At 38.2% G+C, this 24726-nt stretch overlaps 1 protein-coding gene across 11 annotated transcripts in view; it reads left to right on the top strand.

Annotated features, from left to right (window-relative positions):
• SYNE2 (spectrin repeat containing nuclear envelope protein 2) overlaps positions 1–24726 on the top strand; it is a 288295-nt gene that overhangs the window by 105902 nt on the left and 157667 nt on the right. For all 11 annotated transcript variants that reach the window (XM_074365411.1, XM_074365410.1, XM_074365419.1 and 8 more), the window contains exons 22-34: positions 168–302; positions 1693–1851; positions 4769–4980; positions 5116–5206; positions 5812–5930; positions 6167–6293; positions 7775–7932; positions 8779–8926; positions 9577–10187; positions 13062–13241; positions 15291–15441; positions 21877–22035; positions 22687–22848. In XM_074365411.1, the coding sequence (XP_074221512.1) occupies positions 168–302; positions 1693–1851; positions 4769–4980; positions 5116–5206; positions 5812–5930; positions 6167–6293; positions 7775–7932; positions 8779–8926; positions 9577–10187; positions 13062–13241; positions 15291–15441; positions 21877–22035; positions 22687–22848 (2412 nt within the window). The remainder of the gene's footprint in view (positions 1–167; positions 303–1692; positions 1852–4768; positions 4981–5115; positions 5207–5811; positions 5931–6166; positions 6294–7774; positions 7933–8778; positions 8927–9576; positions 10188–13061; positions 13242–15290; positions 15442–21876; positions 22036–22686; positions 22849–24726) is intronic.

The raw sequence follows: 24726 nt of genomic DNA, 5'->3' as shown, positions 1-24726 counted from the left end.
TTACAAAGAGAAGCCTCCCCTAAATCTTCAGAGTCTTCGTGGAGTCCTTTCCTGGTTCTAGCTGTTTCAGACTCTAAAGTTCTGTCTGTTAAATTAGTTTTGAGGACATGGCAGGAGAATGAGGCTTTCATGTTCTTGTTTGTGTGTCTTTGTTTTTGTCTTTTTAGGAAGCACTAATAATTTTTAATAGTAAAAGTCTGGCCAAGTATTTGAAAGCTGTTGAAGAACTGAAAAATAATGTAACTGAAGATGTAAGGATGTCTTTGGAAGAAAAGAGTAGAGATGTCTGTGCCAGGTGGGAGGTAAGAGCATGTGTGTCTGGGGCTGATGCTTATAGATCTGACCCCGGACCAGTTTGTCATCAGAGTCATCCTTGGTGGTCCCCTGTCTATCCCGTATCGGAGAGGGCTGATCCCTGCAGGCTCTGACTCTAGGCCCCACATCAGATGGCTTCTGTCTGCATTCAGCCAATGACAACAGCGTCTGGAGATTAGAGGGCGATGGGAAGGTGAAAGGAGAGTCCAAAGGCTTTCTTTCCCTCTCTCTCTCTCGTACACTGTCCCTGGCAGCCTGTAGTTTCCTTAGGTCCAGCTTCTGTTGAGTGACCCTTCTGCCTGGGCCCCACTGCAGCCTGCAGCCCAGGGTGGAGGTAGCTTTCTGCCGATGCTGGTCTCTGGGTTGCCTTACTGCCCCCACTGTGGCTTTCATCTCTTGTATAATCAGTTCTTTGCATTTAATTCCCTCTGAGTTAAATATTTAGTGTTTTCTGGCTTCCTGTTTGGATCTTAACTGAGACAACATACTGACACATATACAGAGTTTCACAGAAAATAGTATCAGCTTTGGTGGCAGACAGACCTAGACCCAGCAGCTGTGACCTTGGGCAAGTTGCTTAGCTCCTGAGCACGTCACATAAGATGGGGGTAACTCCGCCTACTTGACAGGATGTTTGCAAGGATTTGTATAAAGCACCTACCACAGAGGTCGTGTTCAGAAAATGATATTTGGTATTAAATACATGTGTGTGTGTCTCTGTGTATGTGTGTGTGTGACTATATGGAGAGAAAGAGAAAGAATATGGTAATATAATTGAATATCTACTGTTCAAGGCCTTCTTAAAATACACTTTAAAATAGACTTAATTTTACAACAATTTTAGGTTTACAAAATTATTACAAAGTTTGTACAGAGTTCCAAATGCCCCTGCCCAGTTTTTCCTGTTACTAACATCTTACATTAACATAGTACCTTTGTCACAATAAAAGGAATAATATTGATACGTTATTAACTAAAGTTTATACTTTATTCATATTTCCATAGTTTTTTCCCTAGTGTCCTTTTTCATCTGTTCTGGACTCCCATCCAGGATACACATTACAGTTACTTGTTACTTCTCCATAGGCTCAGATAAGTGTTTTGTATGTGTTTTCTCCCAGTCTGCAGCTTGTCTTTTAATTCTAACAGTGTCTTTCACAGCTAAAACACATTTTTAGTTATTAGAAAGAAAAAAGATATGTTTATGGGTCTGGTATATTTTAAAACATCCTCCCCAAAGACACAAGAATGAATCAGAATTTCATGTACGCTCTATTTCTACCCTTTGTTACCACAATTATTTCTGTGTTTCTGATGGAAATCTTTTCAATATATGCTGTACCTATGGTTAATATGTGCCTTTGCCTTTTTTTGCAGTCTCTTCATCATGAAATGTCTTTGTATATTCAACAACTAAAAGTAGACATTGAAAAAGGAAAACTTAGTGACACTATCGCAAAACTTGAAAAACAAATAAATAAAGAAAAGAAACTAATTCGCAGAGGAAGGACTAAGGGTCTCATCAAGGAACATGAGGTAAACAACCTGCTTCCATTCAGATTTTGTCATCATTTTGGGGTTGATCTTAAGTGGTTTAGGATGTCCTTGGCTGAGATTAAATCTGCTCTGAAAATTACTTTAGACCTTGTCCGGGGGGATTACCTCTTAGGCAGTTCAAGCTCTAACTAGAGGCTGTGCTTTTCACTTTTTAGAAGTGAATAAAGTTCAGCATTGAGCAAAATATTTCATGACTTTGCTTTGTATGTCTCAGTGGCCTCTGTGCTCTGGTTACAAACGTGTCACCTGCTGCTGAAGTTCCCATGTTTGCTTTTGTGAAGACATTGTGTCCTCAGAAGTGCAGTTTTGTGAAAGACAGCAAATCAGGATATAAACCAGGCGGGGCAAATGTAATGATCTCTTTTTGGTCCTCGTCCTGTTTGATTGCTTCTGTGTATTTGATAGTATTGACCCCTCTTTTGATCTCTTTTAAACTTTCTACTGCTGTGGTTGTCACAGTATCAATCTCTCTTGCTTTTTAAAATTTTATTGTTTTGGGGGGAGGGCTTATTTTAGTGTCTTTCACAGATTTTCCTTTTTCATTGTGTTATCCTAATGTTTTAGTTTTCGGGTCTCCATTTTTGGCTAATTTCACACTTGCTTGAAGTGATTTTAAGCACTTTGGGGTTTAAACTGCCCTCTCTATAATGACAGCGCCTCAGTCTGAGTCTTTCCTCCTGAGCTCCAAGTTTTGTTCCTAACCAAGTAATTGATATCACCAGTGTTCTGCAAATACCTCAAATTCAACACGTCCAAAACTAACCAATAGTATCACCTCTCAGATTTTTCTTCTTCTTAATGAAATTAGAATATTCTCTAACACAATATACACAAATAAACTCCAAATGGATTAAAGACCTAAATGTAAGATCAAATACTCTAAAAATCTTAGAAGAAAACATAGGCAAAATAGTCTTTGATACAAATTGCAGCAATATTTTTTTGGATCTATCTCCTGAAGTAATGGAAATAAAAGCAAAAATAAGCAAATGGAACCAAATGAAACTTAAAAGCTTTTGCACAGCAAAGGAAAACATAAATAAAACAAAAAAGATAACAGAAGTGGGAGAAAATATTTGCAAATGATGCAACTGACAAGGGATTAATTTCCAAAATATACAAACAGCTCATACAGCTTAATATCAAAAAAACAAACAACCCAATCAAAAACTGGGCAGAAGGCCTAAATAGACATTTCACAAAGAAGACATTCAGATGGCCAATAGCCACATGAAAAGATGCTCAGTATAGCTGATTGTTAGAGAAATGCAAATCAAAACAACAATAAGATGTCACCTCACACCATCAGAATGGCTATCATCAAAAAGCTTACAAATAATTAATATTGGAGAGGGTGTGGAGAAAAGGGAGCCCTCCTATACTGTTAGTGGGAATATAAATTGGTGTAGCCACTATGGAAAACAGTATAGAGATTCCTTAAAAAACTAAATGTACAGTTAGCAAATGATCTAGCAATCCTACTCCTGGGCATATTTCTGGAGAAAACTCCAATTCAAAAAGATACCTGCACCCCAGTGTTCATAGGAGCACTATTTACAATAGCCAAGACATGGAAGCAACCTAAATGTCTGTCAACAGATGAATGGATAAAGATGATGTGTGTGTGTGTGTGTGTGTGTGTGTGTGTGTGTGTGTGTGTGTGTGTGTGTGTGTGTAAAATGGAATATTACTCAGCCATAAAAAAGAATGAAACAATGCCATTTCCAGCAACATGGGTGCACCTAGAGATTATCATATTGAGTGAAGTAAGTCAGACAGAGAAAGTTATATATCATATGATATCACTTATATCTGGAATCTAAAAATATATATATAAATTCTATTTACAAACCAAAAACAGACTCACAGTCATAGAAAACAAACTGTGGTTACCAAAGGGGAAAGGGCAGGGAGGGATAAATCAGGAATTGGGGATTAACAAACACACATTACTGTATATAAAATAGATAAACAACAAGGACCTACTATATAGCACAGAGAACTATATTCAATTTCTTGTAGTAACATATTATGGAAAAGAATCTGAAAAGAGAATATATACACATGTATATGTATAACTGAATCACTTTGCTGTACAGCTGAAACTAATATTGTAAATCAACTACACTTCAATAAAAAATTAAAAACAAAACAAACAAAAATGACCCTCAAAAAAAAAAAGTGAAATAAAGCCATTTGCAGCAACATGGATGGACCTAGAGATTATCATACTAGGTGAAGTCAGATAAAGACAAATATCATATGATATCACTTATATGTGGAATCTAAAAAAATGGTGCAAATGAACTTATTTACAAACGAGAAATAGACTCACAGACATAGAAAACAAATTTATGGTTACCAAAGGGGGAAGGGCGGGGGAGGGATAAATTAGGAGTTTGGGATTAGCAAATGCATGCTACTGTATATAAAATGATTAACAACAATATCCTACTGTATAGTACAGGGAACTATATTCAATATCTTGCAATAACCTATAGTGGAAAAGAATCTGAAAAAGAATATGAATAACTGAATTTATTTGCAGATTCCTTTGGTCCCATCTCTGGACTGATAAGACTCTGTCTCCAGTAAATGGAGCTTTGTTTTCTGCCTTTTCTGTTTACTACTTCCTAATTACCTTCTTAATTTTCCTATCAAAGAGGCATCTTTTGGGGTGACAGTTCTGGTTTCCTTCACTACATCACTGGGCTCTAGGGAGCCCTAAGGCTAGCTGCGTGGTCTTTGTTTTCAGTACCCATTCCCACACCAGGCACACCTTGGGCGGGCTTAGAACGTGTTGTTAAAGTCACACACATCTGTCAGAGTGTAATCCTCATGGACTAATCATGTAAATTCATCTGAAACACGTTTCCTGCTTTCTTTCCTCAATTAGGCCTGTTTTTCTGAGGAAGGCAGCCTGTACCAACTTGATCACCACATGGATGTCCTGAGGGAGCTGTGTGAGGAGCTGACTTCACAGAAGAGTCAACAGGAAGTGAGGAGAGCGCTCAAAGATTACGAACAAAAGATAGAAAGACTTCGGAAATGTGCTTCCGAGATTCATATGACCCTGCAACCCATGGTGGGAGGCACATCGAAAAACAAGTTAGTGCTTCGTAAGAGCAAGGAGAAATGAAATTAAGCCTTTTGCAGAATCGAAGGACACTGAGTATTATTCGTTCTCTTTTAGGATTCAGTCTTCTCCCTGTATTTTAATATGCAATTTTGATTTCTTCCCAGGAGGACCCCGGACACATCTGAGAATGGAGGAAGGAGTGCCCTCAGCCAGGTGCCATCTGCAAAATCAGACCATCAGCCATTGGCTGAAAAGGTGTTAAATTTGGATAATGTATTTTAGAAGTAAACACAATGAAAATATCCAAGTGTCCAATAAACCACTTGTCATTGAGTTTTAGTTATCTGATTGTTCCCATCAGCTGTGATTTCTCACTTAAATAATGTAAGGAAGACTGTTTTCAAAGAATTAGAATACAAGAACCAAAGCTAGAGTGAGCGTGACTTAATCTTCCTCTGAGATTTACAGTTCTTTCCAGAAGAGACCATTTTGAACCATTATGGATACACGCAGTCTGTGCCCGTTACTCTTGAGGGCATGAGAGGCTGCACTTAATCTGCACAGGTGTTTCAGCTTCATTGAGATGAACTAGTTCATTTATCACTTATCTTTTTCTCATTATGATATCTTTTACTTTCCCTGGGAATTGGAATTTCTAAATGCTTGAATTCTAGGTAAGTGGGGATTTGCTGTGTATCACAGCCCAGACTGCCAGTCAGAAGGTGTGGGGAAGGAACAAGGGGTCCTGGTTTGGGGTATAAAGAATCAGTGATATCCCTTTGTATCATAAAGTGTTTATCTTTTCCAGACAGTTAAGTATATCGAAGATATTATGTTTACTGTTTTGCATATTTGCTTAGGCAATGGAATCAATTAAGGATGTTAGCCTGGAATCCAAGTTAAAGCCTCAACTGGAGGAAAGCGTCATGGAGAAGCATGAAAAGGATCACAGTGCGTCTGTCAATAGTTTACTGGAAAGGTAAACTAAACTCTTCCAAACAATTAGGAAATCCAGCAAAAACCTTTCATCATTGCAAAACTGTTATTTTTTCAAAAGTTTTTATTTTTCCTTTAGTCATGATTTTTACACGTGGTCCAGTAACTTAAACAGAAATTCTCTGGGATTTCTTCATTGTCAGTTGACAGTAATTTAAAAAAAATTTTTTGGTCTTATCTTTAAAATTAAGTAACATTGCACTTAATTTTTTCCCCCAGGTATGTTACACACAGAGAAACTCTTGAACGACACCTGCAGAACAACATTGCGAGGATTACTTCAGATTTCCCTGGTGACAAGGAAAGGAGTAGTGTTTGTCTCCAGGATAAACTGACAGATCTCCAGGTAAATAGTGAAAATATTATTAGAGGAGTTTTGTGTTTTTTCAGGAAATAATACCACCATGAGTATAGACTTCGGCATTGTTGAGGTCTCATATGTTTGTGTCTCTAAAGAACTCTCTTGGTTGGATTGCATTTCTAATGTCATCTGATTCCAGAAAGACACTCAAACCCAGGGAAGAGTTTGATTCAGAGTCCTAATTTATGCTCATGCTCTCATTTGATAGTCTACATATTGTGGCTTGCAGAGTTTTGGACTGTGTTTAGGTTGGGGATGAAGGCTTCAGATGATTTGGTTAAAACAATGTGTTTGAAGGCAACAGAATTAACAATCTGTGAAAAACCAGTGACTCTGAATATTTGTTTCTGTCACTGATCATCGTGACCCAACTGTCATGTTGTCTGTCTGATGTTGGGCAATAAGAAAGGCGCAGGTAGTGAAGGGAGTTTTCACTGTGAGGGATGATCTTCTGGAGAGCCATCAGAGGAAGCACTGCGTCAGATTCAGGGGCTGCAGAAAAAAACAATCTAGTGGTGGGCACACCAACTGTAAGCTCTACAAATAACCATCTTTCTTATTTTGAAGGTCATCTGTGTGTTGCAGTGCAACACTCTTGTATGCTTGTAAGTGCATTAGAGCGAGCTCTTGTAGAGAGCCCAGCAGGTGGAGAAAAGGCCTGGGTGGTTCCTACAATGCCCTCTGCTGTTTTCTAGTTACCTTCCTTTTATGAGGCCAGTCCCGGAGTCACACTCTACCCAGTTTGGCTTCTCTGTTTTCCATCTGAACAAGCAAAGTTCATACGTTAAAATCTCTGTTGTTCCAAGTGATGGATTTAGCACATTTTCTTCACAATTAAGACACTCTCTTGAGATCTTATTCCTGGGACTGAATAATGAATCGGTTAGAAAAACTATACTAATCCTCGGAGAGAGTGAAGAACAAATTATACCAATGAGCACTCAGATTCTGAGGCAGTGCCTTTTAAAAAAATAAAAAGCCAGGATAAAGAGAATAGTGAATGGTGTAGAATTTTAGATGTTTAATTATAAATCATAAGTTAATTTTATTCATTTCTCACTTGAAAATGATTTTGGTTCACTGCAATTTGCTTTTAGTTTAGGGAGAAGCAAAGAATGATTACGTAGAGGAAATAGACTATCTAATGGAATATCTGTTCTTACATCTGTATGTATCTTTTTGAGTTTTATTCTGGGTATCTAACTTGCAGGAAGAGAGTTTGGATTCCTTTGAAAGCCATGTTGTTGACTCCTTTGACTTCACTGAATGAATCCTCTGAGCACAGTCCATATCATTGTTCTCTGAAGGATAGTTTACTTGCAGATGGTTGGAAAATATCTTTTCAAATGTGTTTTCATGTGAAACTTTTTGTGCCCACAGATGTGTGAATGTCTTGTTTTGAAAGAACAGAATAATTGTGCTCATTAACCCACTTGTTGATAAATTAATTTATGTGTTTCATCTAGGTCTTAAAAAATGAAACTGATGCTTGCTGGAAAGAATTTGAAATCACTTCATTGAAGTTAGAAGAGCTGGAAAGTGACGTAAAGAAGCCTTCTATAGTTCAGGCAAGAGATAGATTAAAGGGGACAGAAAGAGAGCTTCAGATGACTCTTAATGCCAGGTATAATTCTGAGATCTATTAACCATGACTTCACTAAATTTACTAAATTTTTAAATCCTCTTTTAAGCAAGGCTAGCATTATCCTAAGTGTGTTATTTTATTTAGTTGTCACAACAACCATTAGAGAAGCTACCATTACGATCGCCATTTCAGTGATGAGGACACTGCTACTGAGGGAGGTTAAATCACATTGCCCAGCCACACCGCTGGCTGGAGACCTAAGTGGAACTTAAAGTCTGCTGCGTTCCAAAGGCTGTGCTATTCTGACTGTCTCCCCTTTAGCCTGAATTTGGCCACGTCACTTAGCTTCTCTGGGCGCTGATTTTCTCATTTCTAAAATGAAAGGGTGCTGATGTTACCCCTTTACGTAGGGTGTGTATCCTTGGCACTTATCCCCAGTTTACATAGGAGGACACTGAGGCTCAGGGTCTATATGTTATTTATCCAGGGTCACACATTTTAATTTCTTATTGGCCTATTCTTTGAACCCTATTATATGTCCACTAATGAAATCATTAGTATTCATAATGAGGTTTCTTTGGCATGAAGGCAAGGCTCAGTTATATTCAGTATTTTGTATTTCAAAAGAGAGTATGTCTTACAGCAGTTTTCCATTCCATGCCATGTCAATTAAACTCTCAGGAGAACTTGGATTTAGCAGTCAACTCATTCTTTGCCATTCTGGATCGCTGGGTTTTTCTTTTATGTGATGATCTGTACACACCTTTGTATGTATTTTGATTGAATAATTATTTTCTGTTCTTAGTTAAATAATGGCATTAGTTTATTTTATAGGATATCTTTCTGCTGTGTTTTCCCCTCATGTCTGGTTTGTTTTCCACCCAGAATGGAGTCTTTGGAGACCGCGCTGCAGATCGTGTTACCTGTGGAGAAGGAATCGCTCCTCCTCTGTGGCTCAGACCTGCTCCCCCGTGAAATGGCCATTCAGGAATTTCATCTCACTGATGCTGATGACATTTATCAAAACCTGAGGGTAAATACACATCCTCACGGTGTAGTTATAGAATAATCAGTTCTTCAGAGGTTTATACATGTTTATGGATTTTTAATCATACATCAATCGTATTTATTTAGAATATAAACCAGGACAGAAACATCTTCAATAATTTAGACTTGTTATTTATTTCTTAACTGTGTAATTCCTTGCCAGTTTGGAAATAGGTACCGTGGAGTAAAGAATGAGGTATTTTCTTTGAATTCAAAGTGAAGGCTTGCTTATGAATGCCTTCTCCAATGCCTGAAATCCTAAATATCTGGACTAGACTTACATACTTAAAGTGTCATATTCTCATTTACTCATTCCAAATCCCATCTTAAATAAAAAAATTTTTAACTTTTATTTTTCAGATTCAACCTGTAATAATTCTCATTGAAGCAATAGCTTTCTATACCTCTTTTATTTTGGGGATTGTAACTCCAGGAAGTGTATCGGATAATGAAACAGCTGGGCCATCTGATCATTTGTAATTAAAATGTTTCCTTCTGTGGAGACCATCAGCCTTGGATAAACTAAGGAGCAGTTTTCTAGATCAAATCTCATGACATAATTTAAGATTAGTTTCTGATGTGCAGTCTTTATTTTTTCTGCCTCAGTCTTTTCAGCTTTTCTTATGTTTATTTTAGAATATCCAAGATTCCATAGCAAAACAGATGGAAATATGTAACAATTTGGAACAGCCAGGCAATTTTGCATTAAAGGAATTACACCCGCTTGACCTGCAGGCAACACAGAATATTATCCTGAAACACAGAACACAACTTGAAGAAATGAACCACAGAGTTCAGAGGAGTAAAGATGCCCTCAAAGCTCTGGAAGAGTTTTTGGCTTCTCTGAGAACAGCTCAATGCCCTGTTGGGCTTCTTACAGACCTTTCAGCCTCCGATTCACAGGTGTTACCAGAAAATACTTTGACAGTGGAAAATAAGGAGGGAGAAATTTATCAGATGAAAGACAAGGCCAGACATTTGGATGAACATTTGAAGGTGCTTGGGATAAGCATTACAGATGCCGAGCAGGGAGAAGACACCTCCTGTGAAAAACTTCTGGCTGCTTTGTCCAAAAACTCATCGGAGACACTTAGCTCTGGCGGACAGGAGGAACTCACTGAAGAAGACAAATTACTGGAGACTTGTATTTTCAAAAATAATGAACTCCTGAAAAATATTCAAGATGTGCACAATCAAATCAGTAAAATTGGCTTAAAGGATCCAACTGTTCCAGCCATAAAACAACGGTAGGTGTCATTTTGGTCCATTTCCATGCATAATGAGATTTTTCTGTTTTTTCCCCCCCAGGTATTTATCAGTTGAAACAATGCGTCCCACACGTCTTTCTGCTTCTGTTCCATCCCACTGTATTCGGGATTTGGCATTCTTTTCTGTAGACTTTTCAAACAGGCTTTTTTTTTTTTTTTTTTTTTTTTTTTCGGTTGACGCTATGCTTTACAAAGTGTGATATAATTTTTTTTCTTTAAAGTTTCATTCTTGTGGACAGAGGAAGAGTGAAATAAGATATGTATAAAGTCCAAGAGTTGCTTCAAAGTCCCTTTACTGCTGTGTTTTTATTATGGAGTTCTCTCGAGGGAGGTAGGCCTGGAAAACTCCACACATTTGATAAAAAATATAGTGGTGGAAAGTGCACATGCCACACCTTGTCCCTTCTTCCCCCTCCCAGCAGGACTAGGATGGGGGCTAAGTTTAAGAGGTAAACTATGGTTCATGTTGATTCTGCAGACTCAGTAGAATTCTGGTAAACGGTAGTTGACAGCCATCTATCTATATAGAGCTGTTGTTTTAATTCTGGCATTTAGAGTCAGCCACCAGATCCTGAAGGTGAAAATGTTAGCATGAGTTAGCGAGGGTTCCTTTTGTGGAGCTGCCCTCTCCTTTTTAAATGTCTCCCGTTTTCTGCCTCTCCACCTGACCACCTGGAATCCCTCAGAGGCTCAGTGCTCTTCTGAGGCTCTTGAGCTGAAAAAGCTCTTCCCTCTGAAACTTCTTGGAGCCCTTGGTCTCAATGAGACTTCCATTTCTACTGTGCTCCTGTTCTGAATGAGGGATGGAACTAACTTAGTTATCAATTTCATTGTTAATACATTTATTATAGATTTATAAATAACAAGTAACAAATAAATTAAGTATTAAATTATAAATGAAAACTATACATTAGTAAATTGCTTTAATTTTTAATTGCATTGCTACTAGAACAAGCCTGGCACTGTTTTAGGTACTGGGGAGACAGCAGTTAACAAAACAGACAGAAGTTCTTGCTCCTCATGGGCCTTAGGATCCAGTGGGAGGTGGAAGATATTCAGTATGTTCGATGGTGCTAAAGGCTATGGAGAAAAATTAAGCCGGGAAAGAGAAGGGGTTGTGATTCGAATAGGGTCATCAGGCAGTTTCACAGAGAAGGTGACGTGTGAGTAAGATGAGGTAAGAGACAAGCCAAGTGACGACCTGGAGGAAGAGCCCTCCAGGCCGAGGGAGCAGTATAAAGGGTACAGAAGGTACAAAGGACAGGTGAGGGACTGGGTCCGGCATCTTTGAGGAGAGGCAATGAGGTGAGGAGGTCAGCGGTGAGGGGAAGAGCTGTGAAAGAGGGTCAGAGGGGTAACAGGTGGGATGGTAGCTCCTGTAGGGACTTGTGGGTCATGTGTTGACTTTAGTTTCTTTTTTTTATTGAGTGACATGGGAAGTCATTTGGAGGGTTCTGAGCAGAGGGAAATGATTTGGTCTTCATTATAACAGGATGATATGTTGAGATTAGACTGTAGGAGTCAAGGGAAGACATGGGAAGTCTGGTTTGACCCATAGCAACAATCCAGGCAAGGGATGATGGTGGCACGGAACGATGGTGAAGTGACAAAAAGTATTGAGATTCTGTGTATATTTTAAAAGCAGAGTCCACAAGATTTGTTGACAGATTGAACATGAGGCATAAAAGAAAGATTGGAGTTACTGTTAACTGGGATGGCAAAGACTGAAGTTTATCAGGCTTTGAATGGAAGATCAGGTGTGCTCAGTTTTAGAAATGGCAGGTTCAAAATATTAATTGGACATTCAAGTAGAGTTATCAATAGACTGTTAAAAATAGGTGGCGTCAGGAGTCAGGAGAGAGGTCTGGGCGAGGTATACATTTGAGAGTCGTCGGCATTTTAGAATGCCATCTAAAGCCATGAGATGGATAAGATTGCCAGCAGAGTGATTTAGGCAGACAAGACAAGAGGTCAGTGCTGTGTACTCCGGGACACTCCTGTCAAGAGATCAGGGAGACGAGGGGGAACCAGCAAAAGATACTGAGAAGGAGGGGCCAGGAGAGTAGGAGGAAAATCAAGAGAGTTGTGGGGGCTGAGTGAGAAGGCCATTCCACTAGGAGGAAGTGACCCACTGGGTAGCATGCTGCCGACGACTAAAGGCAGATGAAGATTGGGACTGGAACATGGGTTAGGAGTGCAGAGGTTACTGGATATCCTGAGAGTGGTCTTGGAGGAGCGGTAGGGAGTGAGAGCCTTATGGGAGTGGGTGCCAGAGAGAACAGGAAGGGAGGAAGCAGAGACAATAAGGACCTGATAAAAGTGATTTGGACCTAAGTGAATGCAGTTAATCCTGCCAGGATTAACTTACAGGATAAAGCCCTTAGTTCCAATGACGCTTCTTTGGTCTGGGGGAGCATTTTGTTCACAAGGTAGACAGGCAAGATTCCCTTTCTTCTTGTCCCCTCTGCCCTTCCCAGGAACTTGCAGTGCTCTGCTGTCACCTTTTCTCTCCATGCCACTTGTCCCCTCTTATACAAACATTGTGGGCATTCCCCACAATATACATACATACCCTTTCTCTCTTTTCTCTCACATGTATATACACTTCCTTTACAAGTGTACTCATCATGGAGAAATGTTACTGCTGGTGGTTTTGTTTATCTGTTCTAGTAAAAACCCAGCCAGTATCCTGGAAATGCAGCGCCTCCTGAACTCTGTCATAGGAATGTGTAATTTTGGCATAAACCTCATGAGGACAAATTAAAGTTAGTGTGCTCCCCCAAATTACCCATTTTTGTGTCAAATCAAATTGGCCAATAATTGGCGATCAAACTTTTCTCTCTCATCATCAAGGAAAAAATCGTTAATCAGACTGGATAAGGATCTCGATGAATGTGAAGAAGAGAAGAAACAATTGCAAGAAATGGCTAATTCTCTTCCACAATTCAAAGATGGCAGGGAGAAAGTTCTGAGTCAGCAGTGCCAAGACACAGCACTCCTGTGGGAGAATACAAAGGCTTCGGTCGCTGAATGGTAAGGAAAAAAATTCCTCCCAAATTTGAAAAAGTGTGGCACAGTGAACTTTTTGAAATTTGTATGTTGACAACACATTCCCGTGGACCTAAAGGAGAGGCAAACTTAAGAGTTTCACACTGGAAGCTCACCAGGCCCATGTCTGGGGCAAGACGAGGGATCCTAGATTATGGCCAGATGAACTTCAGAGGTTACCTAACAGGAATGACAGATGCTCACAGTATGTATATGATTTTTATTGCCCCACCTGCATTAGTTTTCTGTTGCTGCTGTAACAAATGACCACAAATGTAGTGGCTTAAAAACAATACAAACTTATTTTACAGTCTGGAGGTTGGAAATCCTAAAACCAAGCTGTGTTCCTTTCTGGAAGCTCAAAGAGAAAATCGATTTCCTTGCTTTTTCCATCTTCTAGAGGCCACCTACCACATTCCTTGGCTGGTGTCTGCTTCTTCCATCTTTAAAGCCAGCAGTGTAGCATCTTCAAATCTTGGTCTCTCTGTCTTTCTCTTTCATCTCTGCTTCTGTTATCACATCTCCTTCTGACTCTGACCTTCCTGCCTCTTCTTATAAGGACCCTTGTGATTATATTGCACTCATTCAGATAATCCAGAATAATGTTCCTATTTTAAGACCCTTAGCTTAATCACATCTGCAGAGTCCCCTCTGCCGTGTAAGGTAACATAGTCACAGGATCCAGGGATGAGGAACTGGTCATCTCTGGGAGGTGGGGCATTATTCTACCACACCACTCGACTTGAATGGCAGGTGATGCCATTCAGTTACCACTATCTTTCCTACAGAGCCTGGATAAGGCTCACAAGTTTTCTTCACTGTGTGGCAGCCATTACTTATCAGTCCCGGCTGGCGATTCTGCTGAGTAGTCTCCATCCTTCTCCTCTTACTCTCTGCCCGGGGTGGGAGTGGTGGAGAAGACTGACCCCTATAGACCGTACCACCCATGACAAGGATTCCAGCTGGGTTAGGAAGTGGGAGGTCCTAGCAGGAGATTCGTGAGCAAGAAGAGAGAGAGGTCAGGCTCATCTTAACCCCTTCCCTTTTCGGCAAGTGGTCCTGGCAGCTCCTGTTGGGTTCTCCTCTATGGCTCTGCTGTCAGTGGTCTCTTCACCACATCCATCTCCATCTGAGTGCACTGCCTGTTTCCTCCCGGAACCTGAGCGTACAGAAGTCAAGATGAAGTCTGTCTGTGGTCTTTGATGTAGTCTGCTCTTTGATTTCACAGAGGAAAGAACCGAGGTCCAAAGAGCCTAAAGTAACTTATCTCAGGTCACATGACCCATTAGTGCCCAGTTGTAACTAGAAACCAGGTGTCCTAGCTGCCACATCATCTGTACTTTCTTTTTTAAAGGACTAAATCTAGAATGAGCTGAAATAGACATACTTGTATCATATTGAAATTAATATTGAAACAATCTCTAAGAATAATATTAGGGAGGTGCTGTTTTCCAAGATGTCTCTTAGTTAATTATGAAATTGAGGGGGTAAATTTAGGAGTTTGAGATTTGCAAATGTTAGCCACTATATATAAAAAAAGATTAAAAAAACAAATTTCTTCTGTATAGCACAGGGAACTATATTCAATATCTTGTAATAACTTTTAATGAAAAAGAATATGAAAACAAATATATGTATGTATACGCATGAGTGGGACATTGTGCTGTACACCAGAAATGGACACACTGTAACTGACCATACTCCAATAAAAAGAAAAAGAAAGAAAAAAAGGAATTGAGGTGCCAATTCCTTAAGGTTATGAATCCTGTGTTTCTTTCTAGAGCTTACATCTGGTAACTTTTTAATATTGACCTTGTGAAAATAGTAATCCAGTGATTATTTACACCATCCATTTGTCAGATAAGTATATATGCCATCATTCTTAGGTTAAATTATAAAATAATTATAAACCACGTCAAGAGGAAAAGTCCTATAATTTATTAGTCATTAATGTGGGAGGGATACTTAAAAGAGAAAGAATGGTTTTGTTATTTTCAGACATTTAGCTTTTTTTACTTCTTTTCCTCTTTGTAGTCTTGACCAGTGTGAAAGAGTTTTGGAGCTCTTAAAACAGTATCAGAATTTTAAAAATGTCTTGACAACTTTGATTCAAAAAGAAGAGAATGTCATCTCCCTCCAGGCTTCATACATGGGAAAGGAGAATTTGAAGAAGAGGATAGCAGAGGTGAGTCCAAATTCCAGAGGAAACTGTGCGGTGGCCTCGGTGGCAAGCCTGGCAGTAGACAGGATATTATAAGTGGAGTCATTTTCAAAACTTGGTTTAGACGAAGTTACTGGTGACTCTCTTTTACCAGGTATCTAAGAATTTATTGAACTTATCACTAGGGCTTGAAAAAAAAATCAGCCCCTAAATTGATGCTGGGTTGCTTCTGTTTGGGTTTTAATACTGGTGGGGTGTGGTTCTTTTGAGGTCTGGGGTCACCCCTGCTGCTACCTCTGTAAGGTTGGAACAGTCTGTGCTCTGACCTTCCACCTAAAAAGAACCTAAGACTTCATTGCAGACTTGAGAGAAAGAAGGTACTAGGAGAACCCCCTCTGTTGTTAATGGATAGAGGAAAAATTATGTTTTTATTTATTCAATCTCTATAAAGATGTGTGAGTTTATTTCCAAGTTGCTCTGTGTTCATAGCCTCAGTGATCACAACTTCATATTCTAAGACTAACACTTTTCGACACTAGATGTCATTATTTTCTATGATTTAATCTGATTATCAACCAGAGTGGCAGAATAATGGGGTAGTTAGAAAAGAATATCCAACACTGCATTACTGTATACCAGAGAGTTGCTTTTCCTCTTTTTCTCTTCTTTTCTTTTCTTTTTGCCTCAGCTGTTCCACAGATACAATCTTTTTTTTAAATTGAAATATAGTCGGTTTACAATGTTGTGTTAATTTCTGGTGTACAGCATAGTGATTCAGTTATACATATATATGTATATTCCTTTTCATATTCTTTTTCATTATAGGCTGTTACAAAGTATTGAATATAGTTCCCTGTGCCGTACAGTAGGACCTTATTTTTGCTTTTCCTCTTGGTTCTGTGAGTACTATCTTAAAGTTCTGCCAAAGTATCAGAGACATATGTGAAATAGCCTCTACTTGATATGCCTGGTTGTTAGAAGAATTTTATTAAACTTCCCAGTTGCTGAAAGCATCCTCAGTGAGGTTTATACATATACAGGCATACCTTGTTTTATTGTACTTTGCTTGTGTGTGTGTGTGTGTGTGTGTGTGTGTGTGTGTGTGTGTGTGTGTCTGTGTGTGTTTACAAATTGAAGATTTGTGGCAACCCTTTATCGAGCAAGTCTGTTGATGCCATTTTTCCAACAGAATTTTCTCACTTCCTGTCTCTATGTCACATTTTGATAATTGTCACAAGATTTCAAACCCTACATCAGCAAAATGAGTATGACTTGCTGAAGGCTCAGATGGTGGTGAGCATTTTTTAGCAACAAACTATTTTTAAATTAAGGTATGTACGTTGTATACATACCTTACATAATTAGGCACAGTTAACAGACTACAGCATAGTATAAACATTATTTTTATATGTAGTGGGAAACCCAAAAGTTCACGTGACTCGCTTTATTGCAGTACTCACTTTTCTTTCAGTGATCTGACCAGAATCTGCAGTATCTCAAGGTGTGCCTGCAGACCAGATTCTTACTGGCAATTTAGTCTTTGTCTAGAACTCTTGTCTCTGAAGCTGAAGTGACACTCAAGGTCACATCAGTGGCACAGATGAGGAGTAGCCCCTGTCTGGGGCCCACTTTCTCAGACACACTTTCCTGGAACTGGCCAATCAGAAGGAGCTCTGTTTGGACACCAGTTATACAGTATGTGACTGTGTAACTGGTCTCCATGAGACCTAATTGAGGAAGGCCACCAAGCTATGAGCAGACAAGTAGTCAGAGTCTCTTAGATGAAACCCGTCTGGTTCTATCCAGCAGAGGCAGCTTCTGGGTTTGGTGGACTCAGAATCTAGGAGGATCCTGTCTTCAACCAAGTGGATTTAAGAAGCTATGGTTCCCTTGGTTCTCAGAGTATCCAACATGATCAGCTTTACTAGATCCCTCAGCCTTGTGTCCCAGTTCACATAGTTACTCTTCTACTATGCCTGGAATACCAGTTTCCCACCTTGTACTGTTGTTCCAGGACCAAGGTCTCTGCCTTGTTCACAGATCCTGAGTCCCTGCCTGCTAAACTGACCTCATGTCCACAGATCCCAAGTCCCTGCCTTGTGAACTGACCAGATAGCTAATTCCACTATCTGTAACCATTTCTTACAGTTCTGGAGACAATTCTTACAGTTTATAAAATTCTGCCCTTGACCCCTTAAAATTCATGTCCTTCTCGCACGCAAAGTACATTTATTCCTTCCCATCAGCCCCAGATGTCTCAACTTGCTCCAGCTAAGTCCAAAGTCTCATCTGAATGTCATCTAAATTAGATATAGGTGAAACTCAAGGTATAATTCAGCCTGAGGGAAATTCTTCTCACTTACCTAAAACAAACAGACTGCCAGATATTTCTCCAGCAAAGAGGGATTTGTTCAGAATTGCACTTCGGGTTCTGCAACTATGAGAGTCACGGGCAAGTCCCTACACAGCAGGAAAGGAGAATTCTTTCATAGAGGGGAAAAGGAAGTTGGGCGGGCTAGTGAACAGAGTCCATGGTTTTTCATTGGCTGAGTCCTTACCAGTGAAGAAGAGTCTTTCTTCTTCCTGTTGGGCTCTGCTGTCATCACAGGCGTGAGAGCGCCTCCCTCTTCTGGTCTCCCAGCTCTATGTAGTTGAGATCTCTGTTTGTTTGTTTTACTCTCTCTAGCTGTGAATCCATGAAACCAAACAAATTATTTGCTTTCAAAATACAGTAGTGGGACACGTATAGGATAGATACTTCCACTCCAAAAGGGAGAAATAGGAAAGAAGAAAGGGGTGGTGGGTCCCAAGTAACTCCGAAACCTAACAAGGCAAACAACATTCAACCTTAAGGCTTGAGAATAATCCTCTTTGGCTTGATGTTCTGCCTTCCATACCCACTGGGATGGCATCATTACTCTGGCTTCACTGGACAGATTAACAACTTTCTCTCTAAACAGGGAAATAAAGTAAGGATACAAGTTAAGTAACTCCCAAAATTATATCGCTGATTAATAAGTGGCGGAATCATTATTTAAGCCCATGTATATGACAACAAAGTCATGTTTCATTCATCATAATTTGCCTTCCTTATAGATGTAGTTGAAATATGTATATGGCAGAAGTAAAAATTGGTTAACTTTGCTTTGTACCCCTTTCTCAAATATAAAGCTTTACTCACAAAAATATTTTAAAAATTAATTAAACAAGTGTAATTACCGTTAAGAATCATATAAATGTCCAATCTTTTCTTATTATGTTGACAATCTTGTATCTAATGTGGTATCTTTGTATATTTGCTGAAATAATATATTATCTTGCATGTAATATAAAGAAATACGCTAATGTTTAATTATTTCTCATACACTTTTTTTTTTTAACTGTTTAGTACTGATTGTGAACATAACTCTCAGTTAAGACAGGTACTGTCTTCAGAAATAATCTCAGTTCTGTTGTATGTATTGTCATGATGCTTTGCACCGGTGGCTGAAATATGATACCACTGAGAACTTTTGTTCTTCAGAACCGTAGAAACCTGGATGTTTATCTAGGATATGGTGCCAGATTTCCACTCTCTTTAATGAAAGGCAGAAGTGCGAAAGTAAGACTGGAAGGCTAGACTGTCAGGGGACTATTAAAGTTTGGGAACTATCAGAGGGATCCGGTTTCCTTTATTTTACCCCTTCCATTCATGGTAGAGCAAAATTTGCAGTTTCTGCCAATGCTACAGTGTCCTCTCCTGCTCCTTCTTTTCTTTTCACCCATGTAATAAAAATGAGGGTGTATATGTATGTATCTTTTCATTTATCTGAATAAGCATTTATTACGTCCAATGCAAAAGAGTCCTGAACTGTGAGAAAAAAACCGCTGAGTTTGCATCCCAGCTCTGCCAGCATATCAGCCAGCTTCTGGTCAGAAGGAAACCACTCTAGTTGTTTTTTGTCCATTTAAAACATTTAAATAATTTAAAATTTTTTAATTGAACTTTTAACTTTGAGATAATGGTAGGTTCACATGCAGTTAGTTGTAAGACATAATACAGAGAGATCCTGTGTACCCTTTACTGCGTTTTCCCAATAGTAAAATCTTGTACAGCTGTGGTACAATAGTGCAGTCAGGTTACAGACATTGATACAGTCAAGGGAAAGAATATTTCCATCACCCCAGGATCCCTGTGTTGTCATTTTATAGCCCTACCGCTTCCCTCTTGCTCATGCCCCCTCACAACTACTCATATGTTCTCCATTTCTATAATTTCAAAAATCTTCTATGAATAAAATCATATTATGTAACCTTTTGGGACTGGCCATTTTCATTCAGCATAATGCTCTGGAGATTCTTTCTGGCTCTTGCATGCGTCAGTATTCTGTTCCCTTTTCTTGCTGAGGAGGAGTCCATGATATGGATATACCATGGTTTGTTTAACTGTCACCTCCAAAGGACCTCTGGGTTGTTTCTCATTTTTGGCTATTATGAATAAAACTGCTGTAAACATTTGTATAGGGTTTTGGGGGAAGTGTGAACATAAGTTTTTGTTTCTCAAGGATAAATGCCCTGCACTGCTGTTGCTGGGTTGTGTGTTAATCTTGCATTCCTTTTTTTCCCCCCTAACCACTAGATGACCAGGGATGCATTTCATTTTTAAAGAAACTTTCCAGAGTGGCTGTACCATTTTACGTGCCCGCCAGCAATGTATGAGTGATCTAGTTTCTGCACGTCCTTGCCAGCATTATACACTGTCTCTACTTTTAATTTTAGTCATTCTGACAGATGTGTAGTGGTATCACGTGGTGATTTTAATTGGCATTTTCCTAATTGCTAATGGCGTTGATTATTTTTTCATGTACTTATTTGCCATTCGTGTGTCATCTTTGGTGAAATGTCTCTTCATATCTTTTGCCCATTTTCTAATTAGATTGTTTTGTGTTTTTTTTTTTTTTTTTTTTTACTGTTGAGTTGTGAGAGTTCTTTATATTCTGCACACTAGTCATTTGTCAGATATGTGGTTTGTAGATAGTTTCCCCCAAACTGTAGCTTGTCTTTTCATCTCCTTAATGGGGTCTTTTACAGAGCAAAAGTTTTAAATTTCGGTAAAGTCCAGTTTATCAACTTTTCCTTTCATGTGTTGTACTTTTGGTGTCAAATCTAAGAAGTTTTTGCCTAGCTCCAGATGCTAAAAAGTTTTTCCTATTTTTTTTTCTAAAAGTTTTATAGTGTTATGATTGACATTTCAGTCCATCATTCATTTAGAGTTAGTTTTTGTATAAGATGTGAGACTTAGGTCAGGTTTCATGTTTTTGTCTATAAATATCCAATTGCTCCAGCACCATATGTTGAAGTCTTCTTTTGAAGTGCTTCTTCTTCTATGTCAAAAATCAGTTTGGTGAATTTGTCTGGGTTCTCTTTGATCTATTGATCTATGTGTCTGTCCCTCTGCCAACTGATGTAATCTTTATTATTGTACCTATATGGTAAGTTTTAAAATCAAACAGACGGCAAATCCTGAACTCTCAATTTATTCCCCCACCACCGGGCCGCTAGGTTGCTGTGTTCTGGTTCTTTGGCTGAAGAGAGGAGGCTTTTCTTGGAGCGTTTTTGGTCTATGGTCTATATCTGTTGGTATTACCAGGTGCTGGCTTCTCCAACACACAATCTGGGATATCTGATGGAAAAAGAAAATGCAGGGAATTCACCACCAGGTCGTCTTCAGGAGCTGATGCCCCCAGCTGTTTTCCCTGCTTGAATTTTCCGCTTTTCAGTCTTAGGTTTATTTTGTATATGATGTCCAGGGTTTTTAATTGTACTTAGTGGGAAGAATAGGGAAAATTATGTCTGCTGCATATTCCCAGAAATGGAAGTCAACCCTCGGTGTATAATTTTTAGTTTTTTGTGTATGAGAAATCACTATTTTCAAATTTTGTATAATCATTAAAAATGTTTATGTAAGATTAGTAAATTGAGTGGATACATTAAGACTGCATTATTCAACGCTCAAATTTTATGTTTTAGTTCAAGATCATTGGCCTTTTGATAAGATAGTGAGTTTTTCACAACTTCCATGTTAGAAATGATGTTGGAGTTAGAATCATGGAAGATTAAACTAGAAGTCATATTAAAGATTTTTTAAAGTTCTGTCCATTTTATTCAGATGAGCGCTTAGGTTCTTTGACATTACAAAGATGATTCCCACTGGAGGAATCTATGACCTGTCATTTTTATATACCACTGAGTGGAGGTGCCTTTTTTGGGGTAGAGTATTATTTCACATAGACAAGAAACGTGATTTTAGACCATTATAGATATTTCATCATGCAGAGTGGGGCAAGAAATTGGGGTGTAGGATTATTATTAAACCGGATGGCTAGGATTCGAAAAACTTTTCATTGATGAAGTGGGCCAATAAGTCTTTATCAGTTCATCTGTCAGTATATCAAAACATGTTTCATATCTTTTTTACAGATTGAAGTTGTCAAAGAAGAATTTAATGAACATTTAGAGATTGTAGACAAGATTAACCAGATCTGCAAAAATCTACAATTTCATTTAAATAAAATGAGAACCTTTGAAGAGCCTCCTTTTGAGAAAGAGGCTAATATTATTGTGGATAGATGGCTGGATGTAAGTTATAATTTAATTGACTAGAAATTCTATCTTCTAACAATTAAATTGATCTTTTCTTTTGTATTTTTAATATTTTTTATCTATAAAATTCAAAAGTGCTCATTAGAAAAATGTTCAAATAGTAAGAAGTTTACGACTTAGGATTTAACTTTACCTCCAGAGTTAGGTACTACTAACAAATGGATCTATAGTCTTTCGATACACAGGTGCATACTCGACTCATTTAAAATAGTTAATATTATTACCCATCTGTGCAGGATACTGATGTTCAACTTTATATTTATTTAATACATTTTTGGTTGAGTAGTAATGGTATTTTTATGACTTGCAAATTAAGAATTTGTATATGCTATAGCTTGATCTGGGTTTTTTAAAGCATCTTTTATTTATTGTGGTTTAAAATTATTTTAGATTGTTGCTTTTAATTGCATATAAGCTGCAGCAAACCAGCTAAATTTTTTTTTTCTGTTAAAGAAAGAACTACATGATATGCTAAAGCAAATTTTTTTGTTGATGAATAAAGCAAGTAAAAGTAGTCTAAAATTTTATTTTGAAGTTATGTTTAAAAAAAAGTTGTGTTTGACTGAAACAGTGGTTCCTATACTTTTCACCACTAAATGTGTTATTTTTATTTTTTAATTATGGTAGATAAATGAGAAGACAGAAGACTACTATGAAAATCTTGGTCGAGCTCTAGCTTTATGGGACAAACTTTTTAACTTAAAAAACGGTATCGATGAGTGGACTGAAAAGGCCCTTCAAAAAATAGAATTACATCAACTGACTGAAGAAGAAAGAGAAAAACTGAGGGTAATTTAACAGAGATAAAATATATGCTCTTTTTGTACACAGTTGACATTTTAATATCAAGTTTGCTTTCTTGAAGCGGGGTAGAGAAATACCAAAGAAATCTTGTATTTCTTTCATTATCCCTTGAGTGGGACCTGAACTCTGTCGTTTGCTTGGTGACACCTAGGAAGATGGTAGCAGGTAGTATTAATCTGGGGTTCGCAGACACCCAGGAGGTTCGTAGGTGGAATGACCTCATATGGAAAAAAATCTCATTTGCATCTTTATTTCCATGAATGTCTAACTAAAATGTAATATGTGTTTCAACCATGAAAATAGTCAGCAAACATAGTAGGATGAACATTTTATGTGACAATTGTTATCAAGAAAATTATAGATATTTTAAAGTCATTTTCTGGTTATTGCAGCTATTACCCTTGTCACTAGAAACTATGGTATTTAGTAGGTCCACTGCTAGATCTTATTTTTTAAGGTATTAATAGAGAAACATATATATTATTATGGTATAAATTATTTGTAGTATTTTTATAACTAACCTAATGTAATTGTTTTCCTTTATAATCCTTCATAATTTATTTTATGTTTTATTTTTTAAGATACTATTATGCAAAGTTTCCATAAGATTTATGGGATCTTTAAGAATATCATCAAAATGCATAATTGTTTCTAGGTGGTCAATCTAGGCCCCAGGGATTGGCAGACTTTTCTTAAAGGGCTGAATAGTAATTTCAGGTTTATAGATCAATTATTTGGTCACCGTCACAGCTGTTCAGCTTTGCTGCTGTAGCATGAAAGCAGCGTCATGAAGAATATGTAAATGCTTGAATGTAGCTGGGTTGCCCAAAAGCTTATTTACAAAAACAGTGCCAGCCCTCAGACTGTTAACTTCTGATCTAGATCATGATGGACAGTCTTCATGATTTTAATCAAGCCTTCCCTCAGAAAGATTAGAAAAACACTAGGCTAAGTATCAAAATCTTTATAGAGCTTCAAAAAAGGCTAATTTTTAAAACAGTCAATTCAGGTGTTGCCATTTAGAAAGAATTAAAGTTATCTCTTTTAACTCTAGTGGGAAGGGTGTAAATCAGTGGTAGACTGCATGCCTAGCATGCATGAGGTTCAGGGTTCAACCCCCAGTACCTCCACCAAAAGCAATAGATAAACCTAATTACCGCCTCCCCCACTGAAAAAAAGAATTAACTACAGAAAGGTCAAAAACCAGCCAAATCTTGGCAGTTTTATGTGATGTAGTGGGATATGAAATGTATGCGTATGTGCATGATGGCTTGACAGTATGTCAGGTGTAAGGCTTCAAATCTCATTTTTTCTCTAATTTTGGTCATTTTATTCACTTGTAAATTCACATATCCATTTCTATACTTTTGGAAAATATTTTCAAAATGTGTGGAGATTTATGAGTTTCCTGGGTATATTATGATAGTCATGAAGTAATTTGTTCTAAGTGGAACAAATGATCACTAAGAATCCGTTAAATTTGTCTTGAGATACAGGTTGTTTAAAAATTTGAAGTTAAGGAATATAGACTGCTAGCCTGTGGGCCACATCTGCCAGCATGTGGGTGTGTGTGTGTGTGTGTGTGTGTGTGTGTGTGTGTGTGTGTGTATTGGCTTTATGTAAACACATAAAGTTTATACGTGTTTATGTATGCAGATTATACGTGCAGATCTATGAGCAGTGATGCCTCTAGGCGGGCACTGCGTTCTCGGGTAGCACAAGTCCAGCCTCTCTTATTGTCTTGTTGTTAGAACGTTTCACTCAGTTATGACATTTGCCTAGCCCTTGAAGACACTTAGTCTTGTAACTCCCAGGACTCTGTCAAAGACAAGTGATTAGGGGAAGTTTAAAGGCTCTTTCATT

This window comes from Camelus bactrianus, chromosome 6, assembly GCF_048773025.1.
Source record: "Camelus bactrianus isolate YW-2024 breed Bactrian camel chromosome 6, ASM4877302v1, whole genome shotgun sequence".
In the NCBI taxonomy this organism is placed as follows: domain Eukaryota; kingdom Metazoa; phylum Chordata; class Mammalia; order Artiodactyla; family Camelidae; genus Camelus; species Camelus bactrianus.
This window is presented reverse-complemented; position numbering and strand designations above follow the sequence as displayed.